Source organism: Lissotriton helveticus, chromosome 5_1 (genome assembly GCF_964261635.1).
Source record: "Lissotriton helveticus chromosome 5_1, aLisHel1.1, whole genome shotgun sequence".
NCBI lineage: Eukaryota > Metazoa > Chordata > Amphibia > Caudata > Salamandridae > Lissotriton > Lissotriton helveticus.
The window spans coordinates 901,074,147-901,101,425 of record NC_136065.1 but is presented as its reverse complement, the minus strand read 5'-3'; the positions used below and the strand labels follow the sequence as shown (position 1 = coordinate 901,101,425).

Genomic DNA, 27,279 nt, shown 5'->3' with positions numbered 1-27,279 from the left:
GTAAAAAGGTCTGTTCAGGTATTCAAACTCCTGCATACATATGGAGCCTCTCTCTAGGGCTCTCTGAGTGGAAACATCCTAAACAACGAAGTCTAAATTATGACTTACCTGTACAACGAAGTCAGAACAACGAGGAATCCCGAACAACGAAGTCCTTAACCACGACTCTTCATATCAACGAATTCCTGAACCACAACATTCCTAAACCAAGACTCAGACTTCTCCGCCTCTAGGGAGCTAAAACTATTAGATAAGAGGCTGCTGCAGATTCATTACAAAAAAAGACAATACAGATGGTGGTGTATATTTATATATCGAGATAAGGAAGAATCACATATACTATTCCCGAGATTTAAAACTGGTGTCATATCTATTAAAAAGCCCCTTTTACAGAACTGAGACTTGTGCATGATTGAACATTTCATCTTACTCAAAAATATGTCTTCAGAAACGAGCGTGCCATTACTTCTCCAGCAAATGAGATTTATTCTTTAAAACAATGTATTCCTTTTTCATAAAAAATAGTATACTTCTAATTAAATGTGTATTTCACTCCAAATGAGCACTTCAATATATATGTCCATACTTTTGCCTCAATATATGTTTGCTCATAAAATGATTTACGCAGTTGTGAAGATCCTAAAATGGCTGAAATACTTTAAATTAATACTTTGGGGAAAGCATGCATACCATTTCTGTCGAATCTGCTGATGTATGCGCAGAATCGTTTCACTCTGTTTTCCGGACCGGACCGTGGTGCATTCCGGAGAAGAAGAGAAGAGGCAGCAATGGAAGACAGGAAAGATTAGAAAACAATTCAAGAAGTTTTAATATCATGGTGGGTACCTCAAAAGTAAAGTAAGATCAGTGGGAAATGTTATAAAAAAAGAGGATTGCAAAGAAAATACTATTGTAAATGTGTAAAGAGAAAAAAGGTAAATTTTGTGGTTAAGGAACTTGTAAAAAATGTAGTTGTTTGGGTTGAATCGTTGTTTAGCCTTCGTGGTTAGGGAATTCGTGGTTTAGGTAGTAGTGGTTCAGTCATACATCCCTCTCTGAGTGATGTCTAGTATCTCTGTCTTGATTCATTGTGCAGGATAAGTGGCATTACGAAAGTAGTGTTCAGAGACACTCAACATGAGTTGTATTTGTTCTTTGTATTCCACCACAATACCTCCACCCTTATCACTGGGTTTGATGGTGGGGAAGACAGCCCAGTGAGGTTCGCTATAACCGTTGCCACATTGAGCCGGAAGACAACCCTCAATACCACACAGGGCTCATGAGGCCATCCTGCCTTAACATATAAGTCTTGTTCTATTATCGCCAATTGGGCGCAACAGACCATTGTATTATAAACACAATTAGGAACATTACACCTAATTCTTTTGTAGATAGAATTTTTGTAAAAACCACTTTGACATCTACACTACATGTGAGTAAGGTGAGGAGGTTTGTGCACTCCCTCGTCCTGAAGAAGGAGTTTTGGCACTCCGAAACATGTCATGTCGACACACTTTTTGTGGTTGATGTATCTTAAAACACAGTAACAACCTCATCCTGCACCCGCTTTTAACGATACCAGCCGAGGGCCTAATAAAATGTATTTTTACCCTACGAGCCAGGCATTTTTTAAACCATCACTATTTCACTACCTCACCACTCACACATAACTCCCTACACACACCAACACATAGTACACTTCAAGTGCTCCTACGTAGTCGTGAGTCGTAGCACGCCGCATCCCGCAGAGGGGTGCGAAGACCCCAATGATGAAGCATGACACCAAGGGGCCTGTTGGTGTGTGAGGGGTATTTTACACAACACTGTGTGCTCCCTACCACTGCAGGGACCACTTTTACCACTGTAGTGGATTCTACTTTGTTTATGTAATTTGCCAGGGGAGACCGAATCCAATTTCCCTCTCCCTCCCTCCTTTGTTAAAAATTTACCGTGAAGTTATGGCTGCTTTTCCCGAAGTTAGTAGCTCTTCTTTAGGCCTCTGGACAGCTTTGTGCCAATAGTGCTCAGGTGCCTGGTGTGTCCTCCGTTTTGTTTGTGGGTCCTGGTCTGGTGCTCACCTTCCGTGTTCTACTCCTTTACACTCTTGGCAGCGCATCAGAGTATGTACTCTACCGGCTTCACACCAGCACAGTCACTCCAGTTGCTTCAATTTATATCAGCTGCCAATGTGTCTCATTCAGGGCCTCTCTCATGACTAGCAATCCTGCTCAATATGTGTTTCTCTCTATCATGGCAGTCCACCATGTATGCCTCAGGCTGCACTGTGTCTCACTGTTCCCTCTTCTTTTACTCCCCAATACAGCAGTGGTCACTCTTTTGTTTATAACTGGTGCGGATCCCGGCTGTTCATTTCGCTGTGTTTGGCCTCTTGAAACTTATGTGCTTCAGGCGGTGGTTTGCGAAGCCCCCAATGTGCACCGTAGGGATCACCAGGCTGTCAGTGCAAGCCAGGCTGCGCAGGGGTTGTGTCCATACCTCTTAGCCTCATATTCCCGCGTGGATCAATCCATGTGACGCTGATTCACTAATGGAGTGGAGGGGGCAGAGATCCGCCGGTAGGCCTTCCGGGGATCAGTGCCCATCTCGCTGCCGGCCTCAGTCTACGGCTAGGCCTTCACCAGAGCCCCAGACGTATTCGCTCCCTCTGCTCCAGCCCTGTGGGTGGGAGGTGAACAGGAGGGGCAAGGAGAGGCAGACAGCCTCCCGCCGCAGTTTTCCCTCGTTTGTGGCACTTGATCGTTGAGGCCTTGTCTGCCTCGCTGCAGCAGGGTACTAAGAGGAAAGGGTCCCAGCCTGAACAGACAATTGATATGAAAATTAAATTGATACAATCACACAGAAAATGAATCCGTCCACATTGTTTTAATCACAATGGGAGAAAGTAATGCATATATCACTTTTGAACAATAAACAAGTGGTTGAACAGTGCCCCAGGGAGGGAGGGGAGAGGGTGAGTGATATCAAGTGAGGGCAATGTGTTAGGGAAGGAATTGAGTGACAGAACAATCAATCAATTGGAAGTAAGAAGTAAAAGGAGTTACATATTATGTACAGGAAAACGGACAAAAAAGTTCAAATTGTGTATTTACAAAGGTCATACTCCACAAAGTTCAATTAATGGGCAGTTAGGACATGGAGTTGACATCGAAAGAACAAGTGGTTGTCGACGTTTCGACCCTCTGAAATGCGCAGGTATTCATATTATCCTTGCAGTGGGGTCTTCATCAGGACGTGTAACAGGGCAGGCAACCTGTATCATAAATGGATAAGGTTTGTTGCAAGGGAACTCGTCGCTGTGTCCAGTAAATGCGTTCTAGCCGCGTTCCTCAAAGGGGAAATATTACTTGGGAAGACTCGTGGCCCAGCGATGTCCGGTGCCGATTGAATCTGGCGTTGTACCGATAAAAATCTGCAGCAGGGAGCCTCTATGGCACTCCTGATTCCGCTCGCAGCTCTTCCCTCCTCAACAGAGATCGTGCCACATGGAAGGCGCAGTCCCCGGCGCAGTTTCTCTCTGGCCATCTAGTATTTACATTTTAAGGATCGCCGCAGGCACGGATGAGTCACCCACTCTCTCGAGCAGTCAGGTGGGAGAGGGTACCGGCTGGGGGTCTTCAGCGCTCTTTTTCCGTATGCCTCTGTTCTCTTTTAGGCCCATACCAGAGCTCCCGGCCGCAGTCGTGCCCACCGCTCCAGCCCATGGGCAACAGGCGAGCGGGCGGGGTATTAGGAAGCAGTCGGCACTCTCCGCAGCCCTCGGCGCGTCCATCGCACTTCGCCGGAGAGGCTTCCTCCTCCTCCTCGCAGCATTGGGCCGCCGCCGCACTTCAAGGATTGCCTACTGCGCAGGACTCACCTCAGACTTCGAGCTTCCCGGTGCTGATACTCACCCCTTTGTCAGCCAGCTGATGTGTCCTGGCTTCACTTCTCTGGTAAGTTGTTATTTTGGCCTTGATGAGCTCCGGCTAGCGGTAATTAGTCAGGATTATTCAGACCAGGCTCAGAGATCCACTAATCTGCGGCCGCCATGTTTGGTGGTTAGCCACGCCCCCTCTATCGTTTTGTTTTCATAACTTCAAAGCTGCAAAGCAGTGGGGCAATGCTCCTCTGTCTTAGGGGAGGAGCCACTACTCCATCAATCAATCAATCAATCAGGGAATTGTAAACTCGCTAATCACCCGTGAGGGTCTCAAGGAGCTGATGGGAGGGGGGTCCGCAGGTCTGTTCAGATGAAGAGCCATGTGTTGAGGTTCTTCCTGAAGATGTTCAGGGAGGGCGCGCGTCTGATGTCTGCCGGTAGCTTGTTCCAGGTCTTAGCTGCAAAGTAAGAGAAGGATCTTCCGCCTGCTCTTGCTTTGTGGTTGCGCAGGGTTTTGGCCAGTGTGAGGTTTGCAGATCGGATTCTTTTGGGTTCGTGGAAGCTGATTCTGTCGTTGAAGTATTTGCGTCCGTTGTTGTGTAAGCATTTGTAGGCGTGGGTGAGGATTTTGAAGGTGACTCTTTTCTCCATGGGTAGCCACTGCTTTCTCGGCCTTCCCTCTGAGTCTATCGTTTTTTCGTTGTGAATACAGAATGCCACCAGTGTATGGCTTTGTAGATTCTACCACACAGAACTCTTGTGACCTACATATTTTTTCCATTTGTGAAAGAATTAAAAGCAAGGCACTTGTATTGCACATAGAATCTTTTCTCCGTCTAGGACTTTTTTCTATATTTAATAGCTCAGTGAGTTATCAACCAAGGCACCCCATGCCTTCCTTTACTGATTTAATATATTCAGTCCTTTATTTTAGGTAGGCCAGAGGTGTATTGAGGTATTTTACCGCCAAAGTGGCACACCTTTGGAATTCTCTCCTGAGTTTTTTCAGAAATGTAAGCAGCCATCTACAATACAAGCAAGACTTACTTTTTCTGCAGTAGTGACCCTCGAGCAATTTACACTTTGTTTATTTCAGCCATTTCTGTTTTACTCCACACTGCCAATACACCCTTTAGGTGTGATAGTTTGTCCGTACAAATTAACATAACATAACATATATTCTAATGTCTGTAACATTGCACCATTAAATCCTTTGTATGTATAAACGCTATATAAAAAACACACCAAGTAGCGGCGGCTCCTCCGCTAAGGTGGAGGAGCGTCGACGCACTGCTTTTCTAAAGTGAAAAATAAAATGAAAATAACAGAGTTTATTATTAACTTATTTTTCCTCGTTCGCTTCCTGGAGCCGAGCCAGGGTGGGGCTGGGCCGTCCATTCTGACACAACACAGCTGCAGGAAGGAGGAGTGGTGGCACTGCTTCAAGTGTGCAGGACAGTTTTGCCACCCGTCTAAGCAGGAGCGGCCTGTGTAAGTAAGAGTGGGGGGGGGCAGAGAGGCCGGGTTGAGGGGGATTTGGCAGATGACCACGAGCAACAATTAAATTAATAATAAATTTTCCCTCGTCGTCGTCTGTTGAAATGCCCCCCACCCGGCCCACGGCTCTTACCTGCACGGGCCGTTGCTGCATCTAAGGCCGGCCAAATCGTTATGCGCACTTCAATCTCTCCACCCGAGCTGTGCTTTACATCTGGGTGGAGAGCAAGCACAGGGTCATAGTCTCTTAGTGAGCGCCTAACTGGAGTGCTCACACCAGTCACGGCACTGCTTTCATACTGGGTAACACCAGTATGAGACCAGCACCTGGATTGGCGTAGGGGAGCCTGTGGCATTCTGGGAGTTTAGGTGCAGAGGCCAAAATTACACCGACGCTGCAAATGGCAGGTAAGCATTTTTTAAATTATTTTCCCCACGCTGCCCCGCGCTGCCCCCCTGCGCTGCCCCACCACTTTAATGCCCCAGCATCTGCAACAGACACCAAGACTAAATAAACTAAACTAAACAAAACAAGTCCAACCTGATTTGCACTGACCTGACCTAAACTAGCCTAAAGTGTACGTGAAGAATGGCTGACTGGCTTTCTGCAGGCCTGGTGTCTGCATGTTACCTCTTGTACTTCTCAATCTATCTTCCCAAAATTCACCCCAACCTGCTGACCTTCATAAACTCGCTTCACACGTGCTCTCCTGTTATTTATTTCATAGTATCATTTCTCAAGACCTGCGGCAATTGTATTATAATATGTTTTTTTACCGAAGATCTTGAAGTAAGAAAAAATAAATGTCATCATTTGATTTATCTAGGATATGACCCAGATTACTTTGCTGGAATTGAAACCTGTTGGAACCAAGGATGTGAAATTAGAGACAAACGATGTCTTTGCGAGTTTGGTAAATGCAGAACTCAGTACACCTTCAAGGACAAGCAACAATGTAAAGAAGCACTTGGTAAGATTAATTAAATGACATATTTTATGAAGGGAGATTTCTTTCCCAAATTACACATACTTTGATGGGAGGAGGTGGTTAAAAAGACATTTTGTAGTGAAAAGAACGTGGGTATTTTTGGTCAATGCACCAAGCACATGTAAGGTAACTAAACACCTAAATCTAATAGCGAGATACAAGTAAGGTGCAAACTACACTGTGTGAGAACTTCTCACTGATTAAGGAGACAGCTGGATAGCTAAGTAAACTGTTTAAAAGATGAATAATAGTTACATGTGTTTTAGAGCCACAGAAGGGTGAAATGTAGGGCTGGGTGTAGATTGCGTAGTAGCGCTTCGCGAAGCTACGCGAAGTGCACTTCGCACTACGCGAGCTACGCGAGCTACGCGTAGCACTACGCGTAGCACTACGCGAACTGCGTAGTAGCCTGTTCGCACTGTGCAAGATGCCTTTTCAATGATTGCACAGTGCAGATATGCATCCGGCACTGTGCAATCATTGAAAACGGCATCTTGCACAGTGAGAGCTGTCGTTTTCTGCCACTCGAGTGGATTTTTACTCGAGCGGCAGCTTTCTCAACGCAGACTAGTAGTTTCTCAACGCGAGCGGTCACGAGCATACGTGACCACTTGCAATGAGAAACCTGACCTCCCAGCATTGAGAATCTCACAGGGAGGTTTATTTTCCACGCTCGCGTTCAGCAACTTGATGTTCATGATCGCGAACGAGGAAAAAGTCTCACCGGCATGTCATTTTGCTTGCTCGCGGTCGCCAACTTCACGTTGAGGACTGCGAGCAAGCAAAAAATTACCGCTGCACTACGCTCCGCTATGCTACACGTGTTCGCCCTGTGCTACGTGCAGTTCGCGTAGTGCGAAGTAGCGCAAACTACGCGAGCGTAGCGTAGTGCTTCTCCCAGGCCTATTTAAATGACCTTTACCTTTGCTAAAGAACCTAGCATTGTTTTTGCCATTTCTTAAGACATGAAAAACTTGGTTGAACATATATTCGGAAGCCCACAAGAAACACAAGCTTTCCTTCTCCACGTCTTTTATGTCTGTTGTGAAAGATGCACCCTGTGAAAGCACACACACACACACACACACACACACGCACACACGCACACACACATACACGCACACACACACACATGCATGCACACGTACACACACACACACACCATAACATACCTAATATTATGAGAACCGGCCATTAAACATAATGAAGTGTCTAATTTCTATTCTAACTCTAAATGCGCTTTGAAAGTAGGATTCAAACTAGTTCACAGACTGAGGTTGAGATTGTGTCTACCCCACCATTGAATGACGAGCAGAATAGCTTAACCACTTTACAATTAAATAACACTCAAGAATTAGAGGAGGGGTTCTCTGGCCCCTCAAATGCTCCTGCCACCTCTTTGTTTGCAGCTAGCACGGAAGACCTGAGCGCTATTAATGTTAATAATCTTACGGCTATCCCTACGGTTATTGGGATTTCTAATTCCAGACGAACTGATGCATTAATAGTGGGAGCAGGGAAAGGCGAGAAACAAACTGAGGAGGGCCGCACAATGTCATTCTCGGGCCCCGGTGGCAATATTGTAGGTGTACAAAATGATCAAGCTAATCTGACGGCAGAAGCAACACTAATCACTAACCGGAATGCGTCTATAACATCAGCACTAACTCCATGCTTAATAGCCACAGAAGAGTTATCATGTGCATCTCCACTACCAACCTCGGAACAGATTATAACAAGCGAAGGTATTAATGATTTATTACCGAGTACAGCTCTGCTACAAACTGGGCGAACTGGACAACAACCGGAGGGGGAAAAAGACCTCAGTGAGTTCTACTCCTTTTCCGATGAAACCGGGGAGGCCGAAGTAGATGCACTAGGAGAGTGGTCAGAGAGCTTTGAATCTACGGAGGGCGAGGATGATGAAGATGAGGAATCAGAACCACATATATATTCCTCAGAAGACAGTTACGTAGAGAGAAGACAGAATCTCAATACTGTAAAGACTAAGCCTAAAACTAACGCTAGAACTACACAGAATAAATTAGCCAAGGGTCATCTTGAGTCTAATCAAGGCGCCAGTTTAGACACTCCCGAGATAACTCCCATGGCAGTGGAGACCATTCTACAAGCAATAGCGGCCCACAGGGAAGAGACTGCTCTAGATAGTAGGAGATCGCGCGCAGCATTGCGTAAAATGCAGGGGATTGTCAAAAAACTTTCTAAAACGTGTACTCATATTGGCGAAAGAGTAACTGAAATGGAACTAAGGGTGATGTCGGCGGAGAAAGATTCCTCAGAAAATCATGAGAAGATCAAGCTTCAGGAGGCAGAATTGATGGATATTAAATGGAAACTTGAGGATTTCGAAAATAGACAATGTCGCAATAATCTCCGCGTTCTAGGGGTACCGGAGAAAATAGAAGGGGAGAATGTGCGAGCTTTCATTGTCAAACTCTTTAGCGAGTCTATGCCTGAGATACAGAATTGGAACTGGGAGCTGGAAATCCAACGGGCTCATCGAGTCCCTTTTAATCCACCATCAAAGCCAGGGGTATACCCACGTGCTATCTTAGTATATTTTGGCAATTTTCTACTTCGGCAGGCAGTGGCAGAGAAAGCGAGACCAGATCGCAAATTAACTTTTAGAGAATTTTCCTTTTTTTCAAGACCTGACTTTTGCCACGCAACCGTCGAAAGACGATGGAGGTTGCGAATGCTGATCAAACCATTTCAGGAAAAGGGTGCTCTGGCTTTTTTGAACAACCCTGCTAGACTTAAGATTATTCATGGTGGCCAGACAAAGTTTTTTCAGTCTGAGATAAAAGCAAAAGAATTTCTGGATGAAATATCTTAGACAATTTTTGTTATAAATCACCGATAACTGCAGCAATAATATACATACTACATAATTTATAAATGTATACATTTATAAATGTGCAGGGAGGGAAAGAATGAGATTTCAGTATTTCCCCTTTTTTTTTTTTTTCTTCTCTCTTCTCTTCTCTTTCTGCTTCTTTTCTGATAGCTTGTCTGATAGCTTGTCTGATACTTTAAAAAACTGGTTGGTTTAAATTAGGCAAAAGCCTGATTAGCCTGATTAGGTATAGATTAGATGTGGATGACAGGATGATCACAGCTATGACATATGATATATGATATATAATGTCATTTTTTTTTTCTTATGTTAGGCATTAATCTTATTCACTTAAAAAGTTTTCTTTGTTATTTATGGCAAGGAGCGGTAGCTCAGTAGAAGTGCAGCAACTTCATCACACAGACTCTGGGAGAGTCTGAATGCCTGTGTAAGGGGGGGAAAGAGCAATGGTGAGGGGCAGTGGGTGGGTCAGGGGGAGGGACAGTGGGAAGGGAGGGGGGGTGGTGGAGAAAGGGGGGGAGGTAGAAAATAAGAAAAACAAACCAGGTTTAATAGCAGGAATAAAATTAACTTTTGAGAAGAAACAGCAGGACATGGATATGGAGTACTATCTGAGCAATGCTATTAGTCAAATTTACCATATCAACAATGGGTAAGCTTAGTATAAAATCCTGGAATGTAGGAGGGTTACTGTCTAGAGATAAACGCCTAAGGTTAGAGGAATTAGTGAAATTACATCCTGTGGATATTTTGTGTATACAGGAGACCCATATTCCTTGGAGTAAGAGAGCGTTATTAAGACTTAAGGGATATAATTTAATAGTAGCTTCATCTCAATCGACCAACATTAGGGGTGTGGCAATTCTTGTTAAAAACTGTTATGGGCAAGGAACACGCTTTTTATCTGATGCACATGGAAGGTGGGCGATTGCTAAATTAGCAAATGGAATCACTATATGCACTGTCTATGGATCAAACCAGGATGATCCTACAATCTTTGAAACTTTGGAAACAGAACTAGCTATGTGGCAAGGTCCGCTAATTCTCTGCGGTGATTTTAATATCTCCTTGATACCACCCTTATCGCTGTATTCATTTAAACTGAAATATACGGGTCGGAAACCGAAGGTTTATCACGCTGTTAGTAGTTTAATATGCAGCCTTGGACTAACTGACATATGGCTGCAAAATAATTCAACTGATCCTGGCTATACTTACTATTCTCATCCCCACCAAAAACATGTACGAATAGATTATATTTTCACTTCTAGAGACTTAGCACCTTCTTCACACATAAATTCCCAAAGATAATTTTGGATCATAATCCCTTAACATTACTAATTGTTGATGGAACTAATTTTACTCAAAAAATATCATGGTCTTTTGATAGGAAACTGCTATGTAACAAAGAATATATTGATTATATTAAAATTTGGACTGAGGAATGCTTTAATATGAATCGCTTTAGTGCTTCAAGAAACACCGTATGGGATACTTATAAAGCTGCATTGAGGGGGGAAACTATCAGCTACCAAATTAAAATCAGAAAAAAGGAAAAAAAAGAATATGAAATAAGAATAGCAGCTCTAGCTAAAGCCGAGGAAGAACATACTCTCAAAATTATACAAAAACAAGATATTAGTCATGTGATGATGCAGGTGGCAGTACTGAAATCAGAATTAAATTCTAAATTTAGCCAGAAAGCTGCCCAAACATATCAATCACACAGGAAACAAGTATACGAAAGTGGAGAGAAAGTGGGCAGACAACTGGCACTTAGTACACAACAAAAAATTACAAGAAAAGATATTACTGCTATAATAGAAAACGGGCAGACCTTTACTCATGCAGTCGAAATTAACTCTCAATTCCAGAGGTATTATCAGAAATTGTATACTGAGGAAGCTTTAATCTCTGAGGAGGATATAAAAGATTATTTAGATAGTTTTCTTGTTAACCCTGAGGCCACGAAATTATTAGATGATGTTACAAAGGAGGATCTTGAAAGAGAAATTACATTCACAGAGGTGGGTGCCGCATTATCATTATTGGTATCCGGCAAAGCAGCAGGGCCCGATAAAATACCGATTGAGTTATTTAAGCTTCTTAGTCATCAACTAGTTCCTATTTTGCATGATCTATTCCTTGGGATACAGTGTAATGGTGTACCTCCAATCTCCTGGGAAGAGGCTAATATAATCGTTTTTCCTAAAAAGGGAAAATCCCCTGAACAGCTCACCTCGTATCGCCCCATATCTCTAATTAATTCGGACTCTAAATTGTATGCAAAGGTACTAGCGCTCAGGCTCAGCGGGGTCGTCGAACATCTCGTGTCCCCTTGGCAACATGGCTTCATTCCTGGGAAAGGAACTACAGAACATATCCGCAGGGCAATTGCTTTATTTGACGCCATGGTTGCCAGGGGGGGCGAATGTCGATGATCCTGCTTGATGCTGAGAAAGCTTTTGATCGTGTCACTTGGAACTTTCTCTGGGAAGTTATGACACGCAATAATTTTGGCCCTAAATTTATTAACTCTATTAAATCAATGTATCATCGCCCCAAAGCAAAAGTTTTGGCAGCAGGACTATTTTCTGGATATATTAACATAACGAGAGGAACTAGACAAGGGTGCCCATGCTCGCCCCTACTATTTGCATTATATATTAATCCTCTTATTTTGAAATTACTAGAAAGTAGTAATATTAAACCTGTTATTAGTCATCATTTCGAAACAAAAGTACTGGCCTACGCCGATGACATCGCGATTATTACATCTGAACCGATAGAGGCTATTCGTGAAATAGAGGAAGTTACATCTGAATTCGGGCCCTACTCAGGATACTCTCTTAATAAAGGAAAAACGATTATTATAAGCACAGATAATACAACCTGCATGGACCAACGAAGAACTGAAAAAGCTACATATCTGGGAATTGAACTTTGTGCAAATACTAAGTTAATCACGAAAATTAATTTTGATCTATTACTGAATAAGATCAAGAACGACTTTGAAAGGGTTAACAGTCTTCATCTTTCCATTATAGGAAGAGCTAATTATGTCAAAATGAATACGCTACCTAGATGCCTTTACCTGTTTCGGGCAATTCCATTAGCTATCAAACATGAAACATTAATATTGATTAATTCACTTATATCCAAGTTTGTGTGGCAGAATGGGAAGATTAGGAGATCCCTTGCGTTATTATCACTTCCCCTTGATAAAGGCGGCCTTACTATACCCAATATGATACTATATTATTGGGCAGCGCAGATAAAACAACTTACACCTATGATTAGAGGCTATAATTCAGAGAACTCAGAAGGCCCTGCTGAAATACCTTCCATATATGAGCTTCTGGTAGGCCAGGAGGCTAAGGGATTACTATTACGAAAGACCGAGACAAGAAAATATAAAGATTTTAAAGGAGAAATTATGGTTAATGCATGGAAAACTTGGAATAAAATTGCTAAATATATGCAAATTGAGAAAATTAATCGATATACACCGATTTTGCACTCTAACGCCATGCAAGGTCAGGACCTCACTGGTATTCTAAAGCAATGGGATAAACGGGGAATTAGAACTATTGGTGAGTTTTTAATCAATGATTTTGACACAACCTTTCCTGTTCTAAAAGTAAAATATAAGCTACCCAATGGAGATTTTCTAAAATTTGCACAGATATTTGCTAAATTAAAGGCCAAAGAGTCCCTAATTTGTCTATCTAAAATTGAAATCATGGATGTAATACCAAGATCAAATACTAGAATTGGAACCTTATATAGTATTCTCTTAAGCATGAAGAATGATGATCTTGATAAAACGGAAAGAAAGTGGGCCTTAAAATTAAATAATCCTAATGTAGACATCAATAAAGTATTAAATATGAGTAAAAAATTACTGATGGCAAGTAATCTTAAAGCACAACTCTATAAAACTGTTTTTGATCTCTACTTCACCCCTGCTAAACTGTTTATCTGGGGTAAACGTGAGAATGATTCATGCCCTAGATGTATTCAAGGGCCGGCAACTCTTACTCATATGTTCTATACTTGTCCCAATTTGATTCAAATCAAAAATATGATAATTTCCTTTTGGGAAGAAATATTTAGGCACAAAATACCATATTCAGAAACCTTATTTTTACTCGGCCATGATTATTCTCTAAATCTAATGAAATCTGAAGAAAGACTAATCTTTATTGGTATGGCAGTATTTAGGATAATTTTATCTGCAAGATGGAAAGAGGTAGATCCTCCAAGCTTCCAGATGTGGTTAGCACGCTTTTTGGCAGTTTATAGATATGAAATTGCTATATTTGAAACAAGAGGTATACACTCTAAGCTACGCGGGGAAATACTTTGGCGTCCAATAACTGAATGGAAAAATTGTATTGTCCCCAGCGGTATTGGCTGACTTAAAAAATGTGTGTAAATGATCTTAGGGTGTAATTGTCTGGTGCTGTATCTAATTTTTGATCTCTCATTTCACCTTCCTTGTTTCATCATGATCTTTGAATTACTCTTTGAATCTCAATATCCGCTGTTTGTTTGTATTGTTTGTATTACCTGTATTATGTACTTGTATTCTATGTTACATTACTGTTAAATGATTCCTGCTTTTTGCCTGGTATAAAATAAAAAATAAAAAAATAATAAAAAAAGAAAGTAGGGTTGGTTATAAAGCAGACCGAGGCAAATCTAACTGCACTTTCAGTTGTTTGATACACTCACTCGAAGTAACCAAAACACACTACCTGGAGTGGTCCTCATAATGCACTGGTCCTTACTGCAGATAGTGTATCTCTGGTACTGTCAGGGTTTCACAATAAGATGATGGATGGAGGACTGAAACATTTCAGACACTCACCCCGAGCCACTATTACATCTCGGTTGAATCCATCATTGTTCTTTTGCCCACTTCACCACCCCAGTTCAGACTCAGCCGTATGCAAATCAGTCTTGACTCAGTTCTTTTGTGTTTACTTTGTTTGCCCTAAGTTGGCAGTGTATGCCCAGGTGTGGGTCCCTTGATCACTTTGCCACTGGATTCAAGCTAGCCTGGCTGATGAGGGGTGTTACCCCGAAAACGGTCCCAGGATGCTTGTTCCTGGTCCAGGGAAGACCTGGCTTGGCAGTACGGGCTGGACAGTTCCCATGAGGAACAGGGCAAGACTGATTTGCATATGGCTGGGTCTGAACTGGGGTGGCGAAGTGACCTAAAGAATGATGATGGATTCAAACCAGATCTGAAAGTGACTGGGGGTGAGTGTCTTAAACGTTTCAGCGCTCCATCCATCATCTCCTAGTGTTTACCCATGCTATGAGGACAATCTGGTCCTCATAGTGTGGGTTAAACACAAACAAACATGCACACGCACACACACACACACGTGTTTTGGAAATCACCAGCATATCACCACATATCACCTAGGAGCTAGTGTTTTTTGTGTAAAACATTTTTTTAAATCTAAATGTCGAAATCCGATATGTTCCAATAATTATACTCTAGACAATCTTATGTTATAAGATGAAATACAAATATATTTTTATAAAGAAAACCTAACAGGTAATGTGGTTGTTGAATGGTATAACTTATTATGTACCATTATGAAAATGTAAACACATAACATATCAGAAAAATAAATGTTTGTAAGTTTTCAGAAGAAAGGGCAAAAAGGAAGATGTAAGTATAAAAACAAGTGGTAACCACATTTAGAATCAAAAGCATGTGAAAATAAGAAAGAGGTTATGAAATTTGCAACTAATACAACTCATCCAAACACCCGGTATATATGCCTGCCGGTGTGGAAACAGCAAGAGTAGCCTAGTCCTTAATCTCGACACCCCACGTCCGGAAGTGTACACTGTATATAAAATGACGAACGATTGGGACTAACGCCTCCACGTCGTGCGGACAGCTAGCTGTCCGCACGACGTGGAGGCGTTAGTCCCGATAGTTCGTCGTTTTATATACAGTGTACACTTCCCGGCAGGCATATATACCGGGTGTTTGGTTTATCAAGCTAGTCGCTGACATCCTCTTATAGAGGGCGCTTGAACATTGTATGACATCGAGATTCTGAGACTTACTTTAAGCTCACCATCGTTGTTAGAAGTACTTCAATGCAACGGTAGTAATTTCGGAGGTGACGCTGTCAACTGCCCACGGTTGCCCCATAATTATTTTGTCCGGAGTACGAGTAATACAACTCCATGATACTCTTGCCGGCTTTAATTGGTCTAATGGGATGGTACTATATATTATCCTGAGGAAGGTGTCGGCTACAAATTTATTGCCCACCGAAATGCGTTGATACAAGAAAGGGAGAACTACCTTGAGTCAAGTTGGGGGACTACGAACAAGACATAAGTTGTACATCTAATAATCAGGATTGATCTCCATTACACCTTTGTAGCTCTCCCATAGTGTTCAGGAATCATTATTCCTTTCTGTCCCTTGATTGTTTGTAATAATTATTATGTTTTTTCTATTATGTATATTGTTGATTTATTTATGACTTCACATGTATTATTGTACTGATTGATGTTTACGAGCTTGAGCTGGTCTTAACTTGTTTTGATAAACTGTATGGTTTTATCACACATATATATATATATATATTATTTTTTTTCTCACATTTTGAATAATTCTGCATTTTCCGTTGCTTGCTTCTGTGCTGTAAGGGTTTGACAATTGTCATTTGGTACCCTGCTCCTTTGGATCATTGGGTCCCTCTCTTTTAATAGAGACATACTAATGATCCATACATCATTTCTATTGAGCCAGTTCGCATATAACTTAGTCCATTGTACCATCATCTTCCACCAGTTTCTATTACCACAGCCCTTCCACATCTGTAGTTGGTGGTGGTGGGGTTTCCAAAAACTAGGCCTCTATAGTCTGCCCACCGTTTCCAAATCTTTGGGTGCTTTTGTGGGCAACCCTGCGCCTTAAATATAGGTTGTAAATATAGGTTGTTCTTGGCACATACACCGGTCAAGGCTCCCAACCTGGGTGGAGCCTGGGCCTATCATGCTTTAGCTATATCCCTTTTAGCCAAGGTGAGACCCAAGAAAAATGAGTGTCTTTTATAACGGTTGCTGCCTATTTCTTCTATAATATGGAGTAGGGTAAGTTTTAGCAATAGGGGTATGTCTCACCCCAATACTTCAGACAGGCAAGTCGTGACTCCCTGCCAAAATGTATTGGGTGCATTGCATCGCCAAACTGTATGTATTAATGTGCCCAACTTCACAGCAACACAGACATGTAGGGGAAGGTATCAGTCCCGCCTTCCACAGTCTGTGTCTGGTAAAATAAGCGCGGTATAAACACTTGATTTGAATAAGTCTTAAGCAAGAGGCTATTGCTGCGCCCTGCTGGGATTCTAGTGCCTCTGTTCAATCGTCGTTGTCAAGGGGGCCAAGCTCTGGCTGCCATTTAACCTGGAGTGAGTCTAATGTGGTGGAGAGATTCGTCACCAGGGACTGGTAAATATTTGTAATCGTGTGGTCTCCCAAATCGCCCCTAAATACCTTGGCTTCTTTTGGATTAAAGTCCGGCAGAGAGTCCAAGTGCATAATATATGGGAATCTCTGACAGAATATCGAGGCTGAAAATATCGACAGACAAAATATCGATGCTGGAATATCGAAGGCAAGTATATCGACACCCTATCTACAACATGGTAAGTACAAACATATTGAAACTAAAATATCGATGTTAAAAATATCGTAATTAAATATATCGTTGAAAATAAAAAAGGTAAAATTAAGTAAATAGTACTTATATATATTTTAAACTTTTGTTAAAATGTGTTATAATGTTTAAAATGAATAAATAATACATATTTACTATTAAACATTTAATTTAAAATAATAATAAAATATATAATATATACTTAATTAATTATAATATATACATAATTTTTTTAATAAATGTAAAATATTAACAAATACTACGATTTAAAAATACATAAACACATAATAATAAATAATTATATTTAATAAATAACAACAATTAAATATACTTTCTTTATTTAAACAATTAATTAAATACAACATTATGTAACATCTTAAATACATAAATAAATATAAATAATATTGAATAGCATAAGGGTAAAAATTACTAATCAAACTCCAGAGGGTGCAACAGTAGATGAAGCGTTGGATAGCGTAAGGGTAAAAATTACTATTCCAACTCCAGTGAGTTCAACAGTAGGGAAAGCGTTGGATCGCGGGTATGTAAAAATGACTATTCCCACTCCAATGAGTACAACATTAGGGAAAGCGTTGGATAGCGTAAGAGTAAAAATTACTATTCCCACTCCAGAGAGTGCAACTGTAGGAAAAGCGTTGGATAGCGGGTGGGTAAAAATTATTATTCCAACTCCAGTGAGTGTAACAGTAGGGAAAGCATTGGATAGCGGGTATGTAAAAATGACTATTCCCACTCCAATGAGTGCAACATTAGGGAAAACGTTGGATAGCGTAAGAATAAAAATTACTATTCCCACTCCAGAGAGTGCAACAGTAGGGAAAACGCTGGATAGCGTAGAGAGAAAAATTACTATTCCAACTCCAAAGGGTGCAACAGTAGGGAAACCGTTGGATAGCGTAGGGGTAAAAATTACTATTCCCACTCCAGTGGGTGCAACAGTAGAGAAAGCGTTGGATAGCGTAGGGGTAAAGATTACTATTCCCACTCCAGTGGGTGCAACAGTAGGGAAAGCATTGGATAGCGTAGGGGTAAAATTTACTATTCCCACTCCAGTGGGTGCAACAGTAGGGAAAGCGTTGGATAGCGTAGGGGTAAAAATTACCATTCCAACTCCAAAGAGTGCAACAGTAGGGAAAGCGTTGGATAGCGTAGGGGTAAAAATTACTATTCCCACTCCAGTGGGTGCAACAGTAGAGAAAGCTTTGGATAGCGTAGGGGTAAAATTGACTATTCCCACTCCAGTGGGTGCAACAGTAGGGAAAGCGTTGGATAGCGTAGGGGTAAAAATTACTATTCCAACTCCAAAGAGTGCAACAGTAGGGAAAGCGTTGGATAGCGTAGGGGAAAAAATTACTATTCCCACTCCTGTGGGTGCAACAGTAGGGAAAACGTTGGATAGCATAGGGTTAAAATTACTATTCCAACTCCAAAGAGTGCAACAGTAGGGAAAGCGTTGGATAGCGTAGGGGTTAAAATTACTATTCCCACTTCAGTGAGTGCAACTGTAGGGAAAGCGTTGGATAGCGTAGGGGTAAGAATTACTATTCCCACTCCAGTGGGTGCAACAGTAGAGAAAGCGTTGGATAGCGTAGGGGTAAAGATTACTATTCCCACTCCAGTGGGTGCAACAGTAGGGAAAGCGTTGGATAGCGTAGGGGTAAAATTTACTATTCCCACTCCAGTGGGTGCAACAGTAGGAAAAGCGGTGGATAGCGTAGGGGTCAAAATTACTATTCCAACTCCAAAGAGTGCAACAGTAGGGAAAGCGTTGGATAGCGTAGGGGTAAAAATTACTATTCCCACTCCAGTGGATGCAACAGTAGGGAAAGCGTTGGATAGCGTAGGGGTAAAAATTACTATTCCAACTCCAAAGAGTGCAACAGTAGGGAAAGCGTTGGATAGCGTAGGGGTTAAAATTACTATTCCCACTCCAGTGAGTGCAACAGTAGGGAAAGCGTTGGATAGCATAGGGGTAAAAATTACTATTCCCACTCCAGTGAGTGCAACAGTAGGGAAAGCGTTGGATAGCGTAGGGGTAAAAATTACTATTCCCACTCCAAAGGGTGCAACAGTAGGGAATGGCAATTAATAAATATTTACAAAATATATTACACATAAAAATATGTAATTATTTACAATAAAAAAGAATTAACATTAATTACCAATTAAATAATTATTTTTTCAATTAAAATAATTAATTGCCAATTATTATTTAAATGAAAAATTCAATATTTACGATTAAATTACTTCCCACCCTATTCCCCTATAAACCCACAACCCGCTCTGGTACTAAAACATAACATTTAATAAACATTAACATTAATTACCAATTAAATATTTAATTTATCAATTAAATTAATTAATTGCCAATTAATAATTTAATTTAAAATTAATTAATTACAATTAAATTACTTACCCACCCTATTCCCCTATAAACCCACAACCCGCTCTGGTACCAAAACATAACATTTAATAAAAAGTAACATTAATTACCAATAAAATAATTAATTGATCAATTAAAATAATTAATTGCCAATTAATCATTAAATAAAAAATTAATTAATTACAATTAAATTACTTCCCACCCTATTCCCCTATAAACCCACAACCCGCTCTGGTAGTAAAACATAACATTTAATAACAATTATCATTAATTACCAATTAAATAATTAATTTATCAATTAAAATAATTAATTGCCAATTAATAATTACAATTAAATTACTTCCCACCCGATTCCCCTATAAACCCACAACCCGCTCCGGTATTAAAACATATAATTTACTTAAAAATAAATGTATTAATATATAAAAATAATACACATATAATATAAATTAATTTAAATACTTAACAAAAACATATAACACATACATAATAAAAATCAAAAAAATAATACAAATATCGATATTAGTAACATCGAAATTAGTTACATCGATATATATGCTATCGATATTACTAACTTCGATATTACTTACATCGATATAAATGATTTCGATATTACTTACCTCAGGGTCGATATTCTGTCCTACGATATTCTTGACATCGATATTCTGTACCTGCGAAATTTTAAACACAATATTTTTGTAGGTCGAAATTTTCAACTCGATATTTTGACTGTGCACCAATATATGGATATAGAGCATGCCGAAACTGTAAGTACTTATAGAATTGCGTGTGTGGCATATCAAATTCTTCCCTGAGCTTCTAGAAGAATATTAGGGTGGTGCCCCACATAACAATTCCTAAAGTAGAGTTGCTATGGCATCCCATTCTCGAAACCCCGACAAGGTTGACATTTGAGGCAGAAGGCCACTCCGCCATAAGGGCGTCTCTCCTGTCAAATGTCCCCACCATCCCATTCTGCGCAGTGAATCCTTCCATACCCCGATAACTACTCGTGTGACAGACTGGAGGCATCGAAGCTCCCTTAGTCTATGTAGGAGTGCGTGAGGTAGTGTGTCGCCCATCAGTCACTGTTCCACGTGATACACCAGGTCGCTTCTATTCACGTACCACCAATCATTCAAAACCAAAAGGTGTGATGCTGCATAATACGATTGGATGTCTGGGGTTACTATCCCCCCAGAGTACGTGGACTGAAAGCAGATTTTCAGTGCGACTCTAGCATTTGATCAGCCCAAAGGAAACAACTCAGCCCTGAATCGATTTGACGGAACCAGACGGGTGGGATCTGAAAGGGGTGATTCTGCAATTGGTAAAGGAGTCGAGGGAACAACACCATCTTAAAGATTGCTGATCTCTTGAGAATAGAAAGTGACGCGCCCATAAGTTCATCTCAGCCTGAATCCGCGTCCATATGGGGGTAATATTTTCTCCCAGGATATAGATGGGGATTACAACAGATAGACCCCAAGATATTTAAACCCAGTTGTGGCTGGTGTTACCTCTCCTGCCCAGGTCCCCATTTCAGACTCTCCCCGTAGAGGCCACAGTATAGATTTGCGGGTGTTCATATATAGTCCAGAGGTCTCCCCAAATAGTTGTATTATGCGGAGCAGCCGGGGTCCTGTCCGATATGGCTCCAAAAGAAAGAAGAGAACGTGGTATATTTTTTATTATAATCTTTTCATTATACCAAATTGTTGAATAGAAAAAATACTTGATCACAGGCAGGTTTCTCATTGAAATAAAAGCAAACAGAGAAGAAATATGTCTTACAGTAGGGGAAGTCAGAAAATTTAGTTTTGTAACATATACAACATTTCTTTAAATGAGAAAGGAGATAAAATGTTCAATATTACCCCAGAACGGATTAGGCTAATTTTATTGGGAACATCAATAAACATAGTTATTAACAGGGATTAACATAAATAACACCAAACAAATGCCATCCAATTTGCTCCACAAAGAAAGTAAGAGGGGGAGGCCTGTTAGGTTTCTGGTGTGTAGACCCATTGTAGCCCCTTGCTGACCCCTTACCCACTTTACTAATGAGTAAAAGAACAGATCACTTGTGGTAACAAAAGAGAAAAACTGGACTAGCCTTCTCGTTTGGACTGGAGTACGCTCTAGTCATGAGTGGTACAGGAGACTTCATTGGCAGGGGTAGCGTACATTCCTGCACCAGCCTCAAGGGATTAGAAGGCCACAGGTAAGTATTGGATCCTGATAAAGGACATGATATCATAGTATAGTTAAGACATTGGCTTACAGGTTTGCATCGCAGTTTGCCATGATGAAACTCCTCTATGCCAGGATCACCAGAAAACACACCCAGGAGACCAACGCAAATGAAACCAGACAGGAGCTGAGATAGCAAGTCAAAGAGAGCGAGAAAGGCATAATACCCAAAGTTACAAAGAACAGAATCCAACCACAAGGAGAGGGGTTAGATGGACTAGGGCTGCCAGGTAACTGATATGTTAGGAAAACAAGAAAGGTAAGGGGCACAAGAATGTGTGTAAAAGTAGTATAAAAGGACAGAGCTACAACATCTAATAACATATTGCCAGGCATCATCTACATGTGAGCTATATGCTTAAATACTGGCTTAATTCCGTCTATCCTATAAGTGTCTGACGACCAAAGAGTTGATATAGTCTACAGGTAAACATCATGTTATCAGTCTAGTGTTTGAGTTATTTTCAATTTCCATATCCCCTTTCTCCAAAATCTCTTGGTCCTCCAGTCCTATGCCAAATCCTGTATCTCTGCTAAGACCAACTCCTGGTAAAAACAACTTTCTAGGAACCAATTGACTTTAAATACAGTATCATTAATGTTAACATTTATTGTTAGATGCACAGACTTTGAAAACCTGATAGTCAATTATTTTAATTTTGTATATTCCTTGCCAACATGTAAGAGTCAAAGGCCATTTCTGGTAAAAAAAAAACATTTTACTGAAATGCCACAGTTTTAACTATATTACTTATTACCTTGCAGCATAAAACCACAGGAAATGGTTCTGTTTCTTTAAACAGACTTAATATTCACATTCTGATACATATATCAAAATATCTTTAGTGTATGCTGAAGATTTAGTAATCTTTTCTTTAAGCTTAAAACCTATTCTGGATGTATAATAGCACATTTTTACAAAGAAGGTTTCAAGTGACAAAATGAAGGGAAATAGAGAGAGTGCACATTTGTCTCATACCATGATTGAGAGAAAAGGGGAATTGATATTTTGTATAGATGCACTGCGAGAACAATGAAGAAGAGAAACCATTTTCATTTATTTTAGACTAATACCTTGCCATTAAAGTTCCCTTAACATACCATCCTTACCTACTCAATCAAAAGCCTGTTCAGCATCCAAACAAATAGCAGCATAAACAGATTCAGCAATGTGGGATTTAGCTATGATTCTCATAAATAGTTATGGAACTACCACATATCGCACATCCCTTAACAAACTTGGAATCATCTCACTTGATAGGCTTTGGCATATACTTTCCGAGTTGTATAGTTAGTATCTTAGCAAAAAGATTACAATCCAGAATAGTTAATGAAATGAGAAAATAAATATTTTAGTCATAATCAGGCAAACATGGCTACAAGAAATGTCCCCTCCAACTATAATTATCTAAGAAATGATTACATAGCTCAAGTAATTTTGGTATTAAGATTCTGGAAAATGTATATACAATACCACAAGTTATCCCTCTGGTCTTCTCCATTTGCAATTGCACTATAACATCATGGATTTCAAAGCTAGGTGGATCCTTTTTCAGCGAGGACATATCCATGTTAGTGGCACACTCAATTTATGAAAAATATGAGCCCTTCTCAGTAGCAGACAGAGTATATCATGGTATTGTATAAAGTTTTATAAAATGCTACTAATAAGTCTAAAATCTTTGAATTTGAGAATACTTGCTCACCATTATCAACACCGATGGAACTAACATTTTCTTTTTTTTTATATTTATAGATGATTAGTAAGTATTTTCCTGACATATAGGGACACTCATAACAACTTGTAATCATCTTAAGAAAAACTCCACCAGCCCATTCACTAAATCTTTTGTTAGCTTCAACAAGTTTATCAAGCAGTCATTGTCATTTGACGTATCATACTTATTATTAGGTTGATGTGTTCATGTAGGCAATGAAAGGTACTCAGAGGGTTCACTGTTGGGTTCAAAGATTCCTTCATTCAAGATTGGACTGGGTCCAGGTCATCCCTCATACTATATGATTGGATAGCTTTGTGCTCAGTAAGTGAATGAAGACTGTTATGGGTGGTTGTGTTGTGTCCTGGATAAGGTGCACACCTTTTGGTGTTCAATATTTCCCCCGGTGCTCATGTTTTGTTGTGCTTACTTGGTATGAATCATGTCCTTTCATAAGAAGGGAGTCTGTGCTCATTTTCTGTTTTACTTGTTAAATTAGCAATATTGTTACACCCTACAATGTTTCAAGGAGAAAAAGGTCTCCTGGGAGCAACACAGGCCTTGCTGCTGCGCTGACCGCTTGCCTTTATCTTGCATGACTTCTGAATTCAGAATGTCCCCTAGTGTTCAATGTTCATGCAAAATTCTGAAAATTGTGTTTTGGAAAATGAATATCACAATTAGATTTTTTTCAGATTGGATATTTGACGTTCCACTGTTGGATGCTGCTAGAAATTAAGGTACATGATCCCAGTTTTGCACATCACTGGGGCACATGTCTTTTTCCAGGAACCTTAAAGACTAAAGATCATAAATAACTCACATACCTATAATTGTAACACAGACACAAAGGTCCAATATATTTTGCTTTAAAGAATACAATTGCAATTGGTAAAGGAGTCGAGGGAACGACACCATCTTAAAGATTGCTGATCTCTTGAGAATAGAAAGTGACGGGCCCATAAGTTCATCTCAGCCTGAATCCGCGTCCATATGGGGGTAATATTTTCTCCCAGGATATAGATGGGGATTACAACAGATAGACCCCAAGATATTTAAACCCAGTTGTGGCTGGTGTTACCTCTCCTGCCCAGGTCCCCATTTCAGACTCTCCCCGTAGAGGCCACAGTATAGATTTGCGGGTGTTCATATATAGTCCAGAGGTCTCCCCAAATAGTTGTATTATGCGGAGCAGCCGGGGTCCTGTCCGATATGGCTCCAAAAGAAAGAAGAGAACGTGGTATATTTTTTATTATAATCTTTTCTGTAGTAAATAGGTCCACGCTTGAAGGTAGTTTTCATGTAGTTTTATTGAGTAGATAAGTTGAGTCAGGTATAAGCTCAATAGGAGACTAAAGGGACCTAGGGAAGACTTAGTAGAGACTTAGGAAGGTATTGTGGAGACCCCACCAGGAGCACCTATCCAGGTGCTCAGCCCATCCAAACTGTCACTCTCCAGTCAGAGTACTAACATTCTGACTGCTGCATTCATGAACATTCTAAAGATGGTAGAAATGCATCACATTGGGAATGATAGGATATTACATATCTCCCTTTCTTATATAAAATTTAAAAGTTAAAAACATCATTTTAGAAACAGAGAAATGAAGTCAAGAAAAGTGAGCACAGGAAAGAAAGAATTAGCGAAATAGGAATAGAAGAATGGAATTAAAATTAGAAACCAAAGAATGGAATGGAAATAAAGTTAGAAACTAAAGAATGGAATTAAATATACAAACCATCCTCTATCCCAAGCATAACTCCTTGTAAGTAAACGAAATTGGTACCTACAAATTTCAATGTGGTGCTGATAGAAACTAAAAGGACAATGATCCTTAACAAAACACAGATAAACAAAATTATGAAGGAATCTGCGTATAGACACAAGATGTACTCAGATAAACTAAAGGGAAAATAACCCTATATAAACTACAGACAAACTAAATCCAGTGGGATCTGTGTATGGACTACTGATGTGCACAACAAAAAAACTAAAGGGACTAAAACCCTACGTACCACAGAGAGTGTCTGTTTAACCAAAACTGTCAATCAATACTGAAAACCAAGTCACTAGTGCAACAAGATCCAAATCATTGTAAAACAAAAAAAACTGCCCAAGGGAATAAAAGTCACGTTGTGAAAAGTACAGACTACTTATATGAGGAATACAAAAGGTGTGACTAGTGAAAGAGTGTGCGCATCACTCAACACTAAAGATGAACTAGGGTAAGGAGACCAGCTCCAAAACACTTTTAAACTGTCCCCAAACGACATTAAAATGTGACATTTCATCTAAACACCACACAAAAAGGCAGTTAATGGTAAAGAACATTGCTAATGGTAAAGAACATTGCTAAAGAGACACTACCATTTTAAATGATATTGGATTATAAATATAATGCTGTGAAAATGTATATTTCTAATTATAGGTACTTACTTTATACTATATAACAATTTAATGTATTATAAATACTTAAGTTTTGCACTGAGTTTATTGTACACTATAAATATTTATTTTAAGAGCACGCCGGTGAGCGAACTGTCTCACCCGAAATTTTGTGTATACTGTTCTTCGTCGACGCAGATGAGCACACAGATGTCGACATGGTCCCTGGTCAGCTGAGTGTAAAGTAATAGTTACCATGAGTGAAGATTCCTCCACTCTACCGTTCTTTGAATCACCCAAGTGAATTTCCACATCTAGTATTTTTGAAGTAAATTCAGACATCCAAATATACACTGGTGTGTACATCACCGTAAGAAAAGCAAATGTTCCCTGATTCACGCGTTGATTGCAAACATCACGAGCATGCCGTTGCTATGACAATCCAAACATACATAAAATGGCTGTCACGTTGTTAGTAGTGGCGTGAGAAGCGTGAAGAACGTCTTCAAGGGTCGGCGTCACAAGCGTCAGGACTTGAAAAGAATCTGGTATCGCTAATTCCCTGAAGCATTCTACATACGTCATTAAATGGACGGCAGGAGGGAAGGAGGGAAGATCGCTTGTGATCAACCGACGTTTAACGGACATTCATGAAGGTGAGTAAACAAGCCACGAGTGATGTTGGAAATTGAGACCATTCAGAGTCTTAACTCAGCTGTAATAGTACAGCGCCTTCCCGAATGCTCTAGCAGGTACTTCAAAACTCACTGTTAATTTTTTTCCACAGTGCTTTCCCGAATGCGTTAGCAGGTACCCCAAAACTCACTGTCAATTTATTTCTAAATCAGTACCATACGTGTTAGGGCCGAAAACAAAACAAAATATTTGCGTGTAAGTTTCCACAATTTATTTTGCTGCTATTAAAAAAAACTTCCAGTAGATGGCAGTGACGCTGTGCTCATGGTAATGAAACTGCCTGTGATAATAGAAGCATGAATAACGAGGCAGAGAAACAGCACACAAAGGCCGAATGACAAGCTATGTCTAAATCCTTGTATTTTTAAAACAGTCTGACAAATTGCGATCAGCCCAATTGTTGCTAGAGGTCGTGTAGAGGCTTGACGCAGTACAAGTTGAGACAAGGCTTGTAAATATAAGGTAATTTAGTGGTTGTAGCTTGTAGAGAAATGTACTATAGTCAGAGAAGTGACTCATCAGACATTTGTACAACTGGCAGGCTGCTGTGGGCGACCGATGTCGGGTCACTGGTGAGGTCTCGGTGCCAGTTGGGGTGTCTTGAGTGAAATTCAGGATAACTTGTTCTTGTAACTTGCTTGTAACTTGCTTGTGGAAACTTGCTTGTAGGTCTTGTAGAGGTGAGTTGACAAAAAGGTAGGCAGGTTCGTAATTAGGATCGTCGCCAAATTAATGTAGTAAATAGGTCCACGCTTGAAGGTAGTTTTCATGTAGTTTTATTGAGTAGATAAGTTGAGTCAGGTATAAGCTCAATAGGAGACTAAAGGGACCTAGGGAAGACTTAGTAGAGACTTAGGAAGGTATTGT

The 27,279-nt window shown here is 40.3% G+C and overlaps 1 protein-coding gene across 1 annotated transcript in view; it reads left to right on the top strand.

The window, feature by feature from the left end:
* The window catches only part of LOC144754977 (cysteine-rich motor neuron 1 protein-like), a 207,451-nt gene that overhangs the window by 71,989 nt on the left and 108,183 nt on the right, over window positions 1-27,279 (top strand). The window contains exon 3 of the mRNA XM_078643358.1: window positions 6,208-6,351. Within this exon, the coding sequence (XP_078499484.1) occupies window positions 6,208-6,351 (144 nt within the window). The remainder of the gene's footprint in view (window positions 1-6,207; window positions 6,352-27,279) is intronic.